Raw genomic sequence first — 19,234 nt, forward strand, 5'->3', positions numbered from 1 at the left:
CCCACCAAAAAGATTTTAGTATACCCTGTTGTGAATATTCATTGATTTTGCCATTTATGATGATCAAATTAAAATTAACATAGGAATCTATGAAGAGCGAACAGATGTTTGTTTAGTGGAAAGGACTAAAGGAAAATTAATAACCTGGACCACAAGTAAGCCCATTGACAACAGATCTGTACTTTTAGATTGGAACCCTTAAGACATATGGAACTACTGAATAACACGTTTATTTTTTGCATCATTGTAGGCAAAATATTTGCAATATCTTACCTTTAATTGTTCGATGAGCTTACTTACATTAGACAATTCTCGCCTAATTAATATAGCATTTTTATTTGAATTATTGCTCTGATTTCATACCTATTTTGGTGTCTGCGCACAAACACGTCATTTGACTTTCGTTTACTTCCGTTTGTATTTGGCTTCAGTTAAATTAACTGAGACTCTTGTTTCATCCCGATTTTCAATGTTTTCCGTTTATTTATTTCAAAGAAGACAGCACGCCATCCATTGCTGTTGGAGTTTTTAGACTTTGCCGTTTGTAATTCCAAATCTAAAACTGTTCGAGGTCAGGTTTTGCCCTTTTGTTTTACGTCAGTCGTTCACAACTAATTCCATTCCATATAAAAAATAAAAGGCGTCCTCTTTACGAGCATTTGGTGGATAGATTCTCTGCTGCAGAATACACTTGAAAAGATGCGAGTTCACTGAAAGAAAATTCCAACCTTCATGTAACCTTCGCTTTACACATATCGAAGGGACCAGTGTTATTGTGGATGACGATGGGGTTAAATTTGTCACAGGCATTTTAATAAAATGCTGAAGACCTCCTTTAATTTATTGCAGATATATTTTCAAGAAGGAAAATGCTGATATTATCTCGGGTATGAGCGTGCCACCAGAGTGATTTAGATGGGTTCTATTTCAACTCAGTATCAGTATGAGGCCTTTCTTTGCAGGCAATGAATTATAGTTGACACTTTCAACCTATTCTCTCTGTATCTTCAGTTTCAGAAAAAAAATAAGAAAACATAAATATTTATTCTATATATACAGAACAGACGCGGGGCTGAGATAAAAATGATCCATTGTGGGACCAAGGATAAATGTTACATCCATTCCTGCTGGAACAGAAAAGGGCACACAATGTTTCTGCCATTTGTAATTTGAAAATAACTGAGGATACTGAATAATGAAGACATTAATTGACGGCATAAGGCTAACATTTCATGACAATCTATGTCAGGGGTGTTCAAGATTGGTGCACAATGCCGGATGCATTCCGGGTTTTCAGGTAAATCTGCACACCTGGGATACATTTAAATATAATGCATCTTAATGAGACTTTTTTATCATGGGTTATCCTTAAACTCTAGCTTGGAGCGAACAATTAACATCATTGTGTTAAGCCTTAGCAATTATCAATGTTCAGCAGGTTGTATTCTACAAGTGTAACAAACAACAGGATACACGTTTCAATTTATCGTCTATCAAATGATATATATATATGTATATATGTATATATATATAGAGAGAGAGAGAGAGAGAGAGAGAGAAATATATATATATATACACACACACATAAAAAACTATCATGAACACCCTAATGTGTCTGTGATACAAATTCAATATGCCACTCGTTTGTTATCTTTGGCTTTCTATTTGTCCTAGCCAGTAAACTATGCAGGTTTAGCAAATCTCTTTTAAGATAAGAATGCTATTCATAATCTGAAAAATGTTCATAACTATGGAAAACACTATCACAGCAGGGAACGTGAGCACTCCCAAAGTCACAGCAACCAGAGCTGCTTCTCATCGCTCTACCCAGTACATTACTTCATGATCTGACAAACGCTGTCAAGATGCAGTGACACGGTTACATTGTCGATGGATGCAGACATAATAACTTAAAAATGTGCAATTACTTTAGCCATTATTTACAGCACTGTTTGTATCAGTACGCATGTATGTATCAGTGGAGGATGACGCGTAGGTGACCCACTATTAATGTGTCTATTTCACCCAACTGTTGCCAAGCAAGAAAAGCACGTGAGGTGTATGTCCCCTCCCACCTCCCCAAAAAATCAAATGCACCCATGGCCTCGCTAATAAAATAGGCAGATCTTTAGACTGCAGAATAAGCTAAAAATAATTCAGGAAGCCCAGCCAACATTTCCTGCATTTGCAAGTAAGGGCTGACTGTACATTGGCCTGTCGGTTTAGTGGACTAAAGCGTCCACTCCAGGAGTCTGTATTTCCCCTCATGGTCACTGGTTCAAACACTGGCACATACACCTTCATCCTTCAGAGCTTGATTTCTTCTCATGGTCACTGGTTCAAACACTGGCAGATACACCTTCCTCCATCAGAGGTTGATTAAATAAGTTGGGTAACAACAAATACCCTTTATTCAGCACCAAGATGCCCAGAGGGCTGACTGTGCGCATGTTCTCGTCATGGAAGGACCAATCAAAAATACAGAGCATTCAAAAAATGTAACACATTCTGGTAAAGCTCATTAAACCACACTTTTTATTAATCCTGGCTCGCATTACGCATTACCAGATCACCTTGTGTCCTGGCACTGATGTGAAAAGATGGTGGTTAGCAATTCAAAGGTTTCCACAGCTATGGGAAACCAAGGCACAATGATTCCTACCATTGTGTATTTTACAATTGATGTAGAGACTTCCTAAGGCTCTCCTTTGGCTAACCAGGTAGCCACAATCTTCTACGGCAACTCTGCATACACGCCACAGCTTTGAATCCAATGAAGGAATTGCATTTGGCTTATGTCTTCTAGCCTGGAAGCTTTAAGGCACATTGATGTCGCTTTTCCTCGTGGATCGCCTTTATATGACCACAAGCATGGACTGGACATTTGTTATCCCTATGTGCTAAAGATATTTTCTTCTGTAAACTTTATCATTTTAAGCTTCTGAAAGCAGAGTGTATAGTTTTATAAAAGATCCTGCTGTTCAAGGCAAGGGTTATCCTTTAGTGTTTTCAAAGCATACAATTTCAACTGTAATTCATATTTCTCTCTGCTAATACTTTGACCTTTGGTTGACAGGCCTCCTCAAAGTAGCAACATCTGGAAACCGTGAGCTTGTGAATGTGAGGAATACAAACTGTGTCAACAAATTTAAAAGACTGGTAGGTTGTCCCAAAGCACTACCAGATTTGAAGATCTTGGTCTATCAACTCAACAGGTCCAAACAATAGTCCATGAACAAGCTGTAGATTTGAATTTGTTCAAAATATTAATCAAAGTCCAAATACAAGAAGTCTTCTGTGTCTGGGGTTACATTTACTTTAATTTTCAAAGATGAACCATCTAGATTGTAGTCCACAGATGAGTAACAAAATCATATAAGATATTTTCCAATACTTTTTTCACTCTAATCAGGGCTGATTCGTTGTCCTTTGCAGGGTGATCTCCATGTACATTTTTATTGTCTTTTGTTTTCCAAAGACAAACTACTTTTTCTGCATTTTCAATTGAAAGCCCTTCCTTTGCTTCCATCTGGCCAGTTGCCCCATTACACAACTCTCTTGTGACTTGTATTGCTGTATAGCAACAAGTTGTCCAATCCCCTTATGCGCAGTGAGCGGTCTCCTCTCACCTGAATACCTATCAAGCACGGTCCTCAACGTATCAAATACTTAGGACCATGCTTGATACGGATTCAGGTGAGAGGAGACTGCTCACCTTGCAAAGGACAAAGAATAAGCCCTGATTAGAGTGAAAAAAGTCTTGGAAAATATATTACATGAATTTGTTGGGAAAACAAATAAGGTGTGGTTCAGAGTATCCTTAGCGGGTATTCCAGAGCCTCAAGTACAGCGGCCGCCCTTCCATTAGAGTGGAGGAGCACCGTCCCCCCGCCACCACCCGCAAATAAAACGATACTTTTAACCCTTTTTTTAATCGTTTAATTTTAATCTCCCTGGACCCATCCCCAGGACTCTGATGAGTCTTGGGGGTGGGTCCAGGGGGATAACACTGTGGTGGGGGAGTGGTAGTGCACTCCCTTGTCCCTTCACTGCGCATGAGGTGTTTGGCCAGACGTTTCAGACCAGCCATACACCTCATGCACAGTGAAGCTTTCTCCCTAGCTGAATAGCTGAGGCTAGAGAAAAAAGGCACAGGCTCCTAGTCTGTCTGGGAGCACAAAGTCATAGCGCTGATGCCAAACCTGACGCTGCTTTCCTGCAGCGTCTTGGTTGGCTGCAGTGCAGTCTTGGAGACATGTTCCAGAATCAGGAATAGTGCGATGGAGCAGAAGTTTATTATTATTATTTTTTTATTTTGTCCCCCCGATCCCCTCCCCCCTGCTCCCTCCTCCGACCCGCCCGCCACTTTGGCAGGGGATGGGCCGCTGCTGCTCAAGTAATAAGATATGGCCAAAAATTTAATTAATTATTCAAGCTAACACGTACTCCGCGATGAAAAAACACAGTTAAGTGTCACTTGAATATTATCAATGGAATTATGTGGTTTCAAGAAGAGCAAGGTAACAACAGTGCCAATAGAGGATTACCTGTAAAGCAACGTGCAGGTACTCTTCTTGGTACAGTGCAGAGGAAGGCAGAGATCAGGGACTAGATAAGCAAGAGTACAGGCATGCAGGATACGTGTATGCAGGACGTGTGCATATTGCATAGAATTTGATGCAAATACGTTCAGTGTAGGAAGAAAAGGAAAGACCTTGATTTGTCATGTCTGGTATCTGGGAGGACAAGCACTCCTTATGAGACAGCCAGACCATGCATAGGAAGAGATACAATGTAGGAAAGGATGCTCCCAAGCAGGAATACTGCAGGTTACAGAAAACTAATTTGCTGACAGATCTCTATCAGTAATTAATATATAACTGTCAATGATCCAGTGAAACACAATAGCGTGAGTTGCTTTGATTGAACTTCTTGTGAGTTCAATGTCACTCCCTGAGTCGTACAACTATACTTACAGTCAGCTTCCCACATAAGACTATGGTGTCATTTTAGGGAGATTCTGAGAAGATATGCAAAGGATACATCATTAGGAACATGCAGAGTTTTTACTGGTCAGCTCACCGCCAATGCACAAACTTGGGAATGAGTACCAAAACTGAAGGCCCCCCACAGGATCTCAAGAATAAGGAAATTAACCCTTTATTAATTAAATTTAAAATGAGGCAATAGATTGTGAACATTTTCCGAGCAAGCAAATGTAAAGATCCGGATCCTGCAAAACACACACACACACACAGACTTGCACGTACTTGAAGTTGAATCTGGAGACAAAGAAATTGATTACATGAGCATCCCATGGTCCTTAAATCAAAAGCCAGACTGAACTGTTTAGTTCTAGCTTAACTAATGCAAGGGAGATGTGGCACTGGGATCACTGTTAAACTACGTTTTGTGAATTGCTTCACTTCCTTTGTTTCCAATACAAAACAGCTATATTACTTGTAAACAGCAAAAGAAAAATGTACTGATCTGGAAGAATAATTTTGTCTTTTCCCTAAATTTCAGTGATCCCTTGGTAGGCTTGCTTCTGGCATCTTCGAGTGTACAATCGGGCATGATATACATTTCACATATAATCCGGTGATGTACTTTTGATTGACACACTTTTTTCTAACGGAGGGCAGGGAGTGGTGAAACCACGCTTAGGCAACTCAATTAAAATATGCATGGTTTAATATAATCATAGAAATGCAAGATTAGCCCTGCAACATTTGGAGCAACACAGTGTGCATTCCACAATGTTCCAATTGGGTTGTGGACATTTACAAAATATCTACTTTTCCACGGCATTGAATACTTACTACATCTACCAGCCATGTAAAAAACAAGCATTTGTAATGCAATCGGTCTCGCCATTTGGGACCTTATATGTATTTAGCTATGCAGCACATTAGCCTGGGTGCTGAAACATCGACTGTTCTTCAACATGGAGGGAAAGTAATCACCAAACTGTGTGACACGCCAGGTATGGGAACTCATGGAGAGAAATATTGCCTTTCAGCTGGGAATGGTATAGTCCAAAGCTCTGTTTTTAATATAAAAGCAGGTCCTTCGTTGGTCATATCACTGAAAATACAAAATTTGAAAAAAATATTATTCTATGGGTGCTCGTGGAAGACAATTTCTATGGTCTGGAATCTAGAGAATGCTAAAGTGATTCTAGTATTTTACTGACCTCTGCTGGTCGTTTTCTATCAAGAAAGTTAAACAGAGGCAGTTGCCAACATTTTTTTTAAAAAGAAAGACCCTCAGCAGAAAGCATTTCTAGTATTTTACTGACCTCTGCTGGTCGTTTTCTATCAAGACAGTTAAATAAAGGCAGTTGAACAAAAAAAAAGTCCCTAAGCGGAAGCAGACACGTTCTAGGGCTGATCTCCAGAGTCCACAAAGTACATACACATATAAGTATATACTAAAGTATATACAAGAGGTCTCGAATGCTCGACCTAAAAAGGAAGAAATCAACATAAGCCATTTGATGTCATGCAGTGAGGTCACGAATTATGCCAGTACTCTTATATAAGATCTCTGATGATATCCACTCTGATTATGCCAGGGTTGATGTTATGCTGGGGTTGGGATTCAAGCAAAGCTCAAATTATACCAAAAAATAAACATACCAGTGAGTATTCACTGGCTCCCTAAATGAATAACTTCTATTAAGGTATCTTTTTTTTAAAATCATAGTAGGGCTGTAAATACGTCTGTGCCTTTGTAGTGCCAGGGTTCTGGTTATAAAAGAGTTCAGATATACCCTTCTTTTAACTATACCATTGCATTAGTCGCTTTGTTACTTTAGTTTCTGAGAAACTGTTTTGTAAAATGCTTTAGCAAATTTACTTTTAAGCATTCATTTGATTTCACACTATATCACTGTAAATAAAACTAGATTATATACATGGTCTAGTGCCTAGAGTGCCTAATGAAGCGCAACAAGAACAATGACAGTCAGACAAGCTCCAACAGACCATATTGTGTCACTCTTTGGCACATCACTTAGTGCCTCTTAAGCATTATATGCCACTAGATGTCGCTGCAGCGTCTTGTCACTGTCAACCTGTTATGAGCCCTATTCTCAAACCTATTTGCTCATGTGAAAAGAGCTTACAAGTGCATAAGTCAGTTTTTACTCATTCAAGGATTTACTCTCGAGAAGATTTTTATGTAAGCAAACTCAATCAAGGGGAGGAAGTAGGAGGGAAGTGGTAATTCCAGGCTGAATGCCTTGCGAGGGTGTGCACACCCACAAACTTACATGTATAGCCCTCCAAAAATAAATTAATTTGGCAGCCAAATGGTTTGTGCTTCAGGGGTTTGGATTTACTTGTTCAGTGGACAAAATAAATACAAAAACGTGCTGTTTCCTGACCCTAGCCAATATGACCTGAGCATTTGGTTTTTCTTCGAAAGTAAATTCTATACACTTGCTCCAAGACTCCCACCTATCATTCGAGTACTGTAGTGTTAGGCAGCAAGAAGGGGATGCCACTGAAACCTTGCATCATATGACTCTCATTCTACAGGGTAGACATGCTAATTAACAAAAATACATTTTAGACAGCTTTACATTGAGATGGACCTCAAGGAGTTATTACGTCTCAACATCTATGATTAACGTTTTTAAGATTCCGTCCTCAGCATATGTTGGCTTTATGACACGGACAACCTCTTCGGAGCCAGAGATATGACCACCGTATTGAAATGGCATTTGGTAAGTTAAACCACTCAGAAATAGGTATTTCTTCTGTCAATAACTCAATATGGCAGATCCTACATATGCTTGAAGAAAAGGGCACTTGCCTTTGGTAAGACACATTCTGGTAGATACTCGAACTCGCCAAGAATCCCTCACCTTAGAATACTTCCCAGGTGCAAGACTGGATCTGGAAACCTTTAAACCTTTTTTCAGCAGTGCTCCCGTCCACCACTAAGTGGCACCGTGCAGCTCCATACTGGCCTGGGAGTGATTGATTTCAGCACTTATATGTAGTTTTTTATTTTCCCTTGATGCACCCTCAGACACAAAGCTTAAACAATTGTTGGAACCAGTGTGCTGAATACTAACTTGGAACATTTGTGGTTGATTAAAAAAAAGGCCACTCCACAAAACAGGGAGGTGGGAGGGCAGTGAGAAATCTGTGGTTAGACAGAGTATTCAAACTGTAGATTTGTCACACACATAACAAGCAGTAACTCCCCTTGATGACGGCCTGTGGAACACTCAAACCAAAAAATCCTCCAGGACAGAGTAGGCAAAGGGCTCTTCCCATGGAACCTGGGTGTCAAGAAAGTAATACTTCCTGAACTTGTGCATGAATGCCCAAGTAGCAGCCTGGCAGATGTAAAAGACAAGCACTCCATGAGCCAAAGCAGTGGTAGCAGCCTTAGCCCTAGTAGACCTTCTGGGAGCTGCTTCTCTTCTTGTCCAGTGCATAGCAGATCTTGATTCAGAGCACTATCCATCTCAACAGGGTACACAGCTTTCCCTTTCTTCCCTCAGCGTACCCAAAAAAGTGGATTGTGCACATATTGTTACTTGGTACGTCCAATGTAAAAGCTTGAAGCTCTTTTGCGGTCCAGCCAATGGACCCTCTCCTCCTTTTACAAGTGGTGAGTGGGACCAAAGAACATTCACTGTGATAGATACTACAAAGTGATTGGGAACCATGGCTTTTAGCAAGAAGGAAGCCGAAGTCCTCAACACCAGTTTGTCTGGGGAAAAGGTGATGCCTGGCGGTTACACTGAAAAGTGCCTCGAGTTCATTCATGCAATGAGCTGAGGTAATTGTGATGAAGAACACAGTCTTCAAAGTCAGGAGATGCTGCGAGCAACTGTACATTGGCTTGAAAGGCGTACACATGAGAAATGTCAAGGCAAAATTAAGGTTCCCTTGTGGAATAACCAGCGATTTGAGAGGGAACATGTATTACAAACATTTAAAAAATCTCATTCCAACAGGAGATTGAAACATGGACGTTTGGTCTCAGAAGTGTCGAAATGCTGAAAGGACAGACAAACTTTAATAGTGCTTACTGCAAAATCACGCTGAGCCTAAGATAAAACAATCAAAAGAACATCCGACAACCTTGTTTGTAAGAAATCTGTCTTGCTAGCACCACACCAGCCACAAATTTGTCCCAGTGTCTGGCATAAATGTAGGTCATAGAAGGGCATGTGTCAGCCAGCATAGTGTCCACCACCTCAGGCATCAGATCAAATGCAGTTAGTGACTTCTGCTCAATCTCCAGGCATGCAGGTGTACATTGCATATATTAAGCTAGATCACCATGCAATGCTACTGCAACAGAAGATTCTCTTGTAATGATAGTCTGATCAGAGGACAGATGCTCATGCTTAGATGTACCAGGTACCACATGCTTGGCCCAAAGCAGAACTACCAGGATGACTTGGGCCTGGTGGTTCTTGACTTTATGCTGAACTCCAGGCAGTAGAGGCAGGAAGGCGTGCAAAAGTCCTGTGTTCCATTCCAGCCAGAGCATATCTCCTAATGAGCGTCTTTGCAGCAACTCAAATGCATTTAACTTTCAACATTGCTTGTTCTTGATGGTGGAGAAAAGATATAGCCCATGTTCTCCCCACTTTTGGAAGATGCCCTGCGCCACCTTAGGATGTAGACGCCACTCATGATCTGTCATTTTGCGCTTGCTCAATATGTCCATTCTGCCATTCACAGAACCTGCCAGGTGGTTTGAGATCTGGAACATGCTCTGATGCTCCACCCAACTCCAAAGGCCAAGAACCTCCTGACACAGGACCCAAGACCCCACTCTGTCCTACATGTTGCAGTGCGACATGGTTGTGATGTTGTCCATGAGAACCCACATTAGCCTCCCTGTGATGGATGGCTGATGAGCCTTCAGAGCCAGACAAATGTCATGCAACTGCAATAGTCTCATATGGAGCCATGCTTCTGTCAGAGACCAGAGTCCAACAGGGACGTGTCTGTAAACGCTGTCACCTCTGGATGGAGAAGCAAGAGGGGCCTGCTGGTGAACCAATTGCCCTCAAGCAGCCACCACTGCAGATCGTGAGCCACCTCCTTTGAAATCTGGGAAACATCTGTCAAATCTCCTTCACGCTGGACCCATTGGAATTTTAGATTCTACTTCAGAGCCCGCATGTGCCCTCTGAATTGCTGAGGAGAATGCAGGAGGCTAAAAAGCCAAGAAGCCGTAGAGCTGCGCTCACTGAGATCCTAGGCTCAAACATCGGCATCATATCCCAAATGTCCTGGATTCACTACAATTGAGGGAATTCCCTGAACTGCACTGTGTTCAGGATAGCTCAGATAAAAAGAAGCCTGTACAAAGGAGTTAGGTGCAACTTCAGCTAGTTGATAGTGAACTCCAACGATGTAAGGAAGTTCGCCTTCGTCTGGAGGTGGTCTATAACTCAATGTGGAGGGCCCCTCTTCAACAGCCAGTCATCAAGGTAGGGGAAAACTTGTATCCTTGAGCTCAAAAGTGGGCATTGACCACTTCCATCACTTTGATGAATAACTGAGGGGCAATGTTGAGTCCAAAAGGAAGCAAGGCAAACAAAGTTCCTGGCCTACCTTGAACTGCATGTAACGTGTACGGGACTGCAGGATGGGTATATGTAAATACAGGCCCTGGCGGTCCAAGGACATCATACAGTAAACTGAGTCCAGGACAGACAGGATCTGGGCCAGCATTTGTCTTTCCACAGGAAGGCCTGTAGGGGTCACGGGTCCCAAACAGATCCAAGACCCCAGTCCTTCTTCAGCACATATGAAATAGTGAGAGTTACAACGCTCCTCAATTTCTGAGTCCGGTAACCTCTCAATAACACTCTTGGAGAGTAACACTTGCATCTTGCAGCAGAACGGACAGGTGATCCTATGAAATTTACGGTGTTGTGGGGGAATATTTGCTGGGGCACAATAATAAAGCAGGGCATAGCCATGTTGAACGTCAGACGAGATACATCACCACCATGGGAGGAAATTATGGTTCCCACACCCCACTGGATGGGTTTGCACCACTAAAGGAAACAAAGGTGGTTTAGTGGCTGTTACAGCAGTGGAAGAGGAATGATCAGACTGATGCCTCTGGTGGTCCTGATGCTTCCTGCCCAACCATGTCCATGGCATCAAAAAGACTGACGTGATTACAGCAACGATTGGGGGGGGGGAGTATCTTTGCCTATACCCCAGACAGCTGGAGTAGGCTCTGAACTTTTTGAATTGCTTTGTGAACTGCTTGGCAGGGGTCAACAAACCCAATGAGTTAGTCGGGGCTTGAATTTCCTTAAAGCACTCCAAAACAGTCTGGTTTCTCACCAAAAAGGTGCGGCCCATCAAAGGGCATCTGCCCGAGGGTGGCCTGTACATCTCTGTACAACATTTGTGTCAAATGCCCTCTCCAGCCAGTCAGTAGTGTCTAGACCAGTAGGTATGACCTATTTGGATGTGCATTATCCATCATGAATCGTTTCAAAGTAGCCCTAAGTTCTTTCAGAACCGCCAGCAAGATCTCACTGTACTTGTTGAACAGGGCAAGTGCATAAATTAATGATCCAATAAGCAAATAGCATTGAAAGACACAAAATTCAGACTGGCAGAGGAAAAGATATGCATAACCATAGACTCAATCCTCTTGGATTCCCTATCAACAGAAATTGAGGGGAATGAACTAGGATTCACTTTACCTGTTGAAGCCTGAACCACAAATCCCTCTGGAGTAGGATGATTGATAGGAAAAACAGGATCGGCAGTAGCTGGCCTGTGACACATGACCACCTGCCGATTTACCAGTGGGCAGGAAGAGATCTTTGAAGAAGTAGCCATTAAGGTGTCAGTGAGCACCTCACTAAAAGGCAGCAAGGGCTCAGAGGTATCTGGCCCAGGATGCAGATTTTCTTTTCAGATCATTTCTTTTGGTCTCGACTAATGGCAGCATTAAATTCAGAACCTCAACCGTTTTCCCTTGGTGGCCCAAGGGGCGAATCAAGCCTTATCCCACAAAAGGTGTCAAGCCCATTGGCCTCTTGCCAATACATATAGAAAAACACTATGTAGAGAGGGGATAGAAAGCCATCCGATCACCAACTACATAGTGGGGTGTCCTTTGATCTAATTCAGAATCAAAAAGATAATGGAGCCTCTGCTGAAATATACGTTCTCATAGATGCACCAGGTTAGATTCAGGGAGTATGATGACGGGTTGCAGGTTTGTAATCTGCCAATTTGGTGTCTGAGATCAGTATCAGATCCTCTTTCAGTACCAGTGGTGTCTGTACCAGCGTCTATGTGAAAAGGACAGAAGCCGGTCTTGGAGCCAGACTGGGATCCTGTACCAGTGTCTTAGCGGGTCCGAAGGGGTCATATGGCACCCAGGATGGGAATACCCAGATGGGGGGCCCTACAGTTCACTGGGGCTCAAGGGCGCACAAGAGGGAATCGAAAGCTCACCAAACATCTGTAGCATGGCCGCTTTCAAGGCTTCAATCTGCTGCAGTGTTGCTGATGCCCCGGGAAACTCCAGGCACACTGGGATATTTGGAGGAATATGTTACACAACCGGAGACTTTGAAGGTGGACCACTCACATCATAAGGCCCTGCCTTGTGCCTTCTCTTCGGGTTTAGAGTGGCGTGAATGGGTCGAGTCCCACTTTGTTTTTTTATGGTTGTGCTGGAATGTTGATTTTGACTAACTGGAAGACACGAGCACCGCATTTAGTGCCCAAGGGACTGATACGGAGGCGAGACAGAGCCTGTGCCTCTGACTTGGAAAGGGACTTATGCGAAGGCCACAACTCCTACTTGTGTTCAGAAATGTACAGCTTTGCCTTTCGGTCCCAGGATCTCCTTTGGGTGCTTGAGGGCATATTTGTTGCATAACTTCACATCATGACCTAAGCCCAGAGACATACAACTCTTGCAAGACATCTATTCTCTGCAGTTGTATGGTTTAAAACCTGCAGTTTTGGGTGGGGATGCTATTCCTTAGCACACTGGAATTCGCTTTCCAGATGATGTCGGAGGGTCAATGAAATTGGGAGCAGAATTGCAGACCGACGTCAGAAAGCTCAGATGAAAAAGTAATGCGACTTTGTGGGAAGGGGGAAAGAGGGAGGGGGAAGAGGGAGGGAGTAAGGGTGGGGGGAAGACGGGGGCAGGGGGCACTTATATGGAGCTCCACTCCGTCAATTCCAGTGCAATAGAGAGCACCACCACGTGGGGTGTGGGAGCACTGCTGAAGACATTTTTCCAGATTCAGTCTGACACCCGAGAAGGATTTTAAGTTGAAGAATCTGCCCTTAGAAGTATCCTTCAGAAACAACAGAGTTAGTCATAAAGCATCAAATTTGTACCTATTCATCCATGTTTGGTGCATTTTATCCTATAGCTACTGCAGAGTTCTAGGTGACTTTCTGGGCTTATTGCCGATATTGATACACATCCAAGGACATTACCGGTCCTCCTCGTCTGCACTTATTCCTTTGGATGGCAATTATGAGTTATGTTTCAGCAGTAAGGGAAGTTCTGAAGGGCAACTTTCTGCTTTGCAAATGAGAACATTTGGGGTCAATTTCCAGGGGGGACGACATTTTTGTTCATCAATAACTTCAAAGACAGAACGGGTATGATTTCTTGTGCAACAATATAATGCTACCAACTGATATGTACAATTAAGTATATACATGATACCATGTTATAAGCTACAGTAGAGTGCTGTCGTCTTACAAAGTTCATATTGCTAAATGGGATTTCACTCTTAGGATGGTTCTTGTTCACTAACTCCATGAAATCCTAAGTGGGTAGCAAAGCATGCATTGCATAATTTCTTAAACACAGGTCTTTACTGTTGTAATAGATAAAGATAAATTCATTTTAAAAATTCATATAGGGTTTACTGATTGCTAATGGGATTAAAGGAATGCTACCCCTCCTTGGATGGCACCTGGACATATTCCATGCAATCAGAGGAGGATGTTGCATGCTTGCAAAGTTTTGGGGTCAGCAGTTAACACACTGTCCAAGTCCAAAATGATGAAAGTTCTTTAAAGAAAGACTCAGTTGTGACATTGTTGGGTTAGATTGAGCAATTCCTAGCTTATCTAGAACATTTCTAGCTATGTCATCAATAATGGTTAGGTGAAGTACAGCAATGGCTTCATCTAGAGGTCCCAAATTGATAAATAAATCACGAAATCTGGATCTTATTTACTGCAATGATTTGTCTGAAGCCCTCACTCTTAGTACAATTTTAAATGGATCTCAAGATATGTGCAGCCCGAATCAAACCTACTGAAGCAGCTAGCACAAACTGTCAGGGTGAGACACAAGCAAACCCCAAATTAACCTGTGCTCAACCCTCTGGTAGCTTGGCACAAAGAAGTCAGGCTTAAAGTATTATGCAACACTTCAAACAAAAATAAAGTGAAAACGCAACATACGAAAAATCCCAAAACAATTTAAAAAACAGAGTAAAATGTAATACATTATTTATGCTAGTAAAAATAGTGCCTAGAAGCACAAAGCGCCAAACGGTGGTTATAAGTCACAAGTTCAGGACAACCACGATGGAGCATGGGCCAGATGTAGGGACCAAGTTAGGCCAGCTGAAGAAAGTTTCTTAAATCCTGGTTTGCGTTGCATGGAGATATCCTGCGTCGTAGATGTGTCATGTAGTGGCAGTTCCAAGGAAGCTGGGGGACTGTGATGCAGAGTCCTGCATTGTTGTGGAGGATATCGGCAACGAGGGCCTTGCATTGCGAAGGCCTGCATTGAGGATGCATTGCGCAGCAGTGGTTCTCAGAAGACTGCGGGCTGCGATGAGAAGTCCAGAGATGGGTAAGAGTCGTGCGGCAGAGGTTCTGAATCGGAGCTGCAAGGAGATGCGTTAAGCTGCGTCAGTTCCGACCACAGCTGGGGTCAGGACTGGGTTGGCATGACTTGGAAGGGGGAGGGTTCGGGTGGAGGGTAGGACCTACAGCAGAGTCCAGGAACTGGGTTCAAGGTCGTTGGAAGCTTTTTCTACCACAGAGTCTCTGAACAGGATGCCAGCCAACTAGCTCTTGGAGCTACTCTAGTAGTTCTGGGTTCAAGATGTAGGTCCAGCCCTTAAACTCTGGCAAGGGGCAACAAAATAGCAGCCTTCTTGCAGATCAGCACAGCAGTCCCTCGAAGTCTTCCACAGGTGCACTGAAGAGTTGGGCCAGAGGGTCCAATATTTATACCTGGTACCCACTTTGAAGTAGGAGAAGGCTCTGGAGGTTTCCAGGTTTCCACCCCTAGATGTGTTTGGAATATCCTGCCTCGCTGCCCTGGCCCCAGCTTTACTGGGGCCACAAAAGACTAGCGTGCTCAGGCAGAGCCTTTGTGATGTGCAAGTGTGGTAGGTAACAGCTCCTCAAGCCAGAGAACGTGCATCCTTCAAACACCTATTCTCCTGCTTCTCTCTATCTGGGAGCAATACACAAAGAGCAACTGCCAGTTACACCTATTCATGTAACCCGGGAAACTGGCTGCAGGCACCAAATGGTCGAGACAAAAAATTGCTAACTTTCTAAAAGTGGCATTTTTAGAAATGTGACTTAAAATATTACTTTTGAATGAAAGAGGGTTTCAAATTACAATTCCTTGCGCATTAAAATCGACATTCCTACTTACTCCCAATTAAAAGTTAAATTAAAGGATAGCCCACATATCCTGGATGTGAGGAGGAAAGACCCTGAAATGCACCATATCCAGAACGGCTCTTAAAAAGGGAAATCATTTGTGAAGGAGTCAGTTGTGAATTTGGCTTGTTGATCGAGAATCCTCTCAATGAGGATCACTGTCTGGAGGTGCTCAACGACTATGCCGAGCTTACCTTCAACAGCCAGTTATCAAGGTAGGAGAAAACTGGTATCCCCAACCTCTGATGGGCAGCGAAGATGGCCGTCACTTTTGTGAACAATAAGGGATCACTGGTAAGGCCAAAAGGGAGTACAGGAAACTGAAATGCTCCCAACTGACCTTGAAACCTTAGGTGTCATCTGAGGGCCTGCAGGATGGGCACATGAAAGTAGCATCCTCCAGGTCCAAGACAAGCATCAAGTCACCCAGATTCACGAAAGAGAGGATTAGCGCCAGAGTGAGCATTTTGAATTTGTTCTTATATAAGAAGGCATTCAGATGAAGGAGAGCCAAAATAGGACAAAAGCCCCCGTCCTCCTTCGGTACAAGGAAATAGTGGGAGTAACAACCTGTGCCTACTACCAAGGCCAGCACCCTCACCAGAGCCCCTTTGGCCAGTAGAGTTCCACCACCTACAGCAAGATGAATAGGTGTTCCTCTGAAAACCTCTCTGATGTGGCAGGAAAGTGAAGTGGGTTAAAAGGAAGGGTATAGAGTAGCCCTTCGGGTGATCTAAGGACTCAATGGTCAGCTTTACTGGCCTGTCACCCTGGAAGAGAATGTCTGATCTTGCCTCCCACGGGGTGGCTGTGTGCACTGAAGAGGAAACTAAAGCAGTTTGAAGTCTGATGCCACTAGGCGCAGGGCTGGGTGGACTGCGGCTGTGGTGGCTTGGCCTTGCCATGTCTATATGCCAGCCCTCTGGACTAGGCTCAGTAGGGTCAGGTCTGAGGAAGCTGATAGGGAGCAGTAGAAACGCCCCCGGGAACACACTGTGGCTCTGCTTTGTTTAAGGCGTTCAAGGGCATAATCAGACTTTTTGCAGAGGCAGAGCCATGAAAGGGCATGCCCATTAGAGAATATTGCTGGCCTCCACAAAAATGTATCTCATCCAAGCAAGCCAGCAGAGCACTATCCTAGTGCCCACCACATGCCCAAAGCAGTCAGTAGGCTCCAGGCGACCCATAATGACATATTCTAGCAGCTTCCTGGCGATCTTGAATGACTTGAGCCAAAGAGACCCGAAACACCTCAGAGACCACCGGCAAGATCTTTCTTGGCTATTCCCAAAGAGCGTATGCATAGTGGCCTAAGAGGCAGACCACACTGACCTCAACTGCAAGCTGGCAGAAGAGAACGTATGCATACTCAATGCCTCAGTCTGCTTTGACTCCCTATATGACGGTGTAATGGGAAATGCATTTGAGTTGACTTTGATGGTGGAAGTTTGGAGCACAAACTCTCAGGAGACGTGTGCTGTGCAACGAAGTCCGGGTTGCCCGGCACCGGTCTGCGGTGCCTGGCCACCTAGCTGTGCACCGGTGGACAGGAGAAAATCTTTTCCCAAGTACCCACAAAAGTTCAGTTAGGACCTCATTAAATGGAAGCAAGGACTCAAAGGAGGAGAGGAGGTTGGCCCAGGATGCAAAATCTTAGTTAGGAAAATTGTCTTACCTTAACTGAAGGAAGCTGTAGAGCCAGGACCACAGTTGCACTTCCCAATCAACACGGCAAATGATGGTCTCTCCTCTGTTGGCGGTCCAATGGGGGAAACCGATCAGGGGGAGTTAGCCAGCTGACTGAATTCCTGCAAGTTCATCTATATCATCATCATCATTGTAGTTATGGAGTAAAACATACCCATCATCATTATCAGTTTGATCAGAGTCCAAGCGAAAAAGAAATGAAGCCTCTGATAAATAGGGAAATGTTTTGTCGAAATCAGAGCATATGGGGTTTAGGTGCAATGGAGTAGGGGAAAGGCTTGGTCGGCGTTGAAGCAGGTTCGGCTCAAGGAAGGGCACAGGAGTGGGCAGAGGCTCAATTTCCTGCACCGGAAACGTTGGGATCAAAGTTAACTAAGAATGAAACCAGAAAAGAACTTGGCACCAGAAGTGAGGAACCAGAGGCAGGTTCAAGTGCCATTGAAGGTGCTAGAGATCGATCAGCTGGAAGTAATCCATCTGGAGACCCCTGTTGATCCATGGGGCCTAAAGGCATGCCAGAAGGAAATAGAAAAGTGCCAAATATGTGCAACATGGCCTCAATCTGTTGTTGTGTTGCGGATGGCCCGGGCAATTCGGGGCGCAATGAGACCAGCTGAGGAATCGGCTCAGCAATTGGGATTGAGATTGATTGGCACCTTGAATCCCTCCTGACTTCTCTTCAGACAGAGAGCGGAGGGATAGATTTAAGTACTCCTTCAACTTCCTATGCATCCTATTGGATTTCAATTAGAACTTAATCAATGACCTTGATGGCTAAGAGGACTTGTCACAGGAGCAGGAACGGGTCTGCGCCCTTGAATTGTGGGAGGAGGTGGACTTATGCGAGGCCCTGGACTTTATTTGGTGTTTGGCTACATACAGCTTTGCTTCATGGTCCCAGATCGACTCCAGGTGCATGAGGGAGCACTCTTCACATTACTTGGAGTTGAGCATCATGCACAAGTGGTGTGGGTCCCTCAACAACATATGTTTCTGACAGTCAGCACGTCTTGAACACTGTAAACTTCGGTGGAGACATTGTTGCCTTGTACACTGGTAAAGAACTTTGGAAAGAATGTGTCATCTGGCTAAAACGTGTGTACCACCCAAGTCAAGACATTGTTATCAGAAGTAGTGCCAAGAACTGAATTTATCAACAAAGCATTACCTTCCATCAAATTCTCTAGCAATGGAAGGGATCCATGCATTCAAACACCATAAAAAGACCCACCACTAACAGCAAGGGGTGTTAAACAGTTGATAATACAGGATGTAATTCAATGCTCACACATGTTGGTATTTGTTCCAAAACAGCCATTAAAAAATCCTTTCTAAAACAAAATGGCTTTGTTAGCATTAGAAACCCTAAGTTATTCAGTTTACTCCACATTACACATCATGTCATAGTTTATTAGTATACATTACACGGGTGATTGAAACAGCAATGATTTTCAATCACTAACATGATTTGGCACATAAAAATCATTTTTTTGGTGTCTATGTATACAGAAAATGATGCTTGACTCGATGAATTGCAAACCATAGAATGATGAATGTTCAGATGTTTAACGTGCGGGAAATGATAGTGCTTAGTTTCGCACACAAAAAAATGTAGGTGAGAATTAACTACAAAAATTAAACAAGCCAGGTGGTGTACCATAGTGAAATGAAATCAAAATATATCTATGGCTGCATACCTGTCTTGGCTAAATTTCCTTTTCAATTCCAGTTTTAATTGCTGCTATTTGAAGCAAGTTTGGCTTTATGAATCTCCTGTGAAAAAGTATAGTATTGTAAGAAATGGTGGGTCACATTGTATATTCATTATATATGTATAC

The 19,234-nt window shown here is 43.3% G+C and overlaps 1 protein-coding gene across 7 annotated transcripts in view; it reads right to left on the minus strand.

The window, feature by feature from the left end:
• Positions 1-19,234, minus strand: part of PHF14 (PHD finger protein 14) — a 1,314,486-nt gene that overhangs the window by 147,056 nt on the left and 1,148,196 nt on the right. Inside the window, exon 19 of one of the 7 annotated variants that reach the window (XM_078663789.1) lies at positions 19,094-19,169. The exons of the other annotated variants lie outside the window; for them this stretch is intronic. Within the exon in view, the coding sequence (XP_078519915.1) occupies positions 19,128-19,169 (42 nt within the window). The 3' untranslated portion in view covers positions 19,094-19,127. The remainder of the gene's footprint in view (positions 1-19,093; positions 19,170-19,234) is intronic. 7 annotated transcript variants of the gene reach the window in all.

The sequence above is a fragment of the Lissotriton helveticus genome, chromosome 10, assembly GCF_964261635.1.
Source record: "Lissotriton helveticus chromosome 10, aLisHel1.1, whole genome shotgun sequence".
NCBI classification, from domain to species: Eukaryota; Metazoa; Chordata; class Amphibia; order Caudata; family Salamandridae; genus Lissotriton; species Lissotriton helveticus.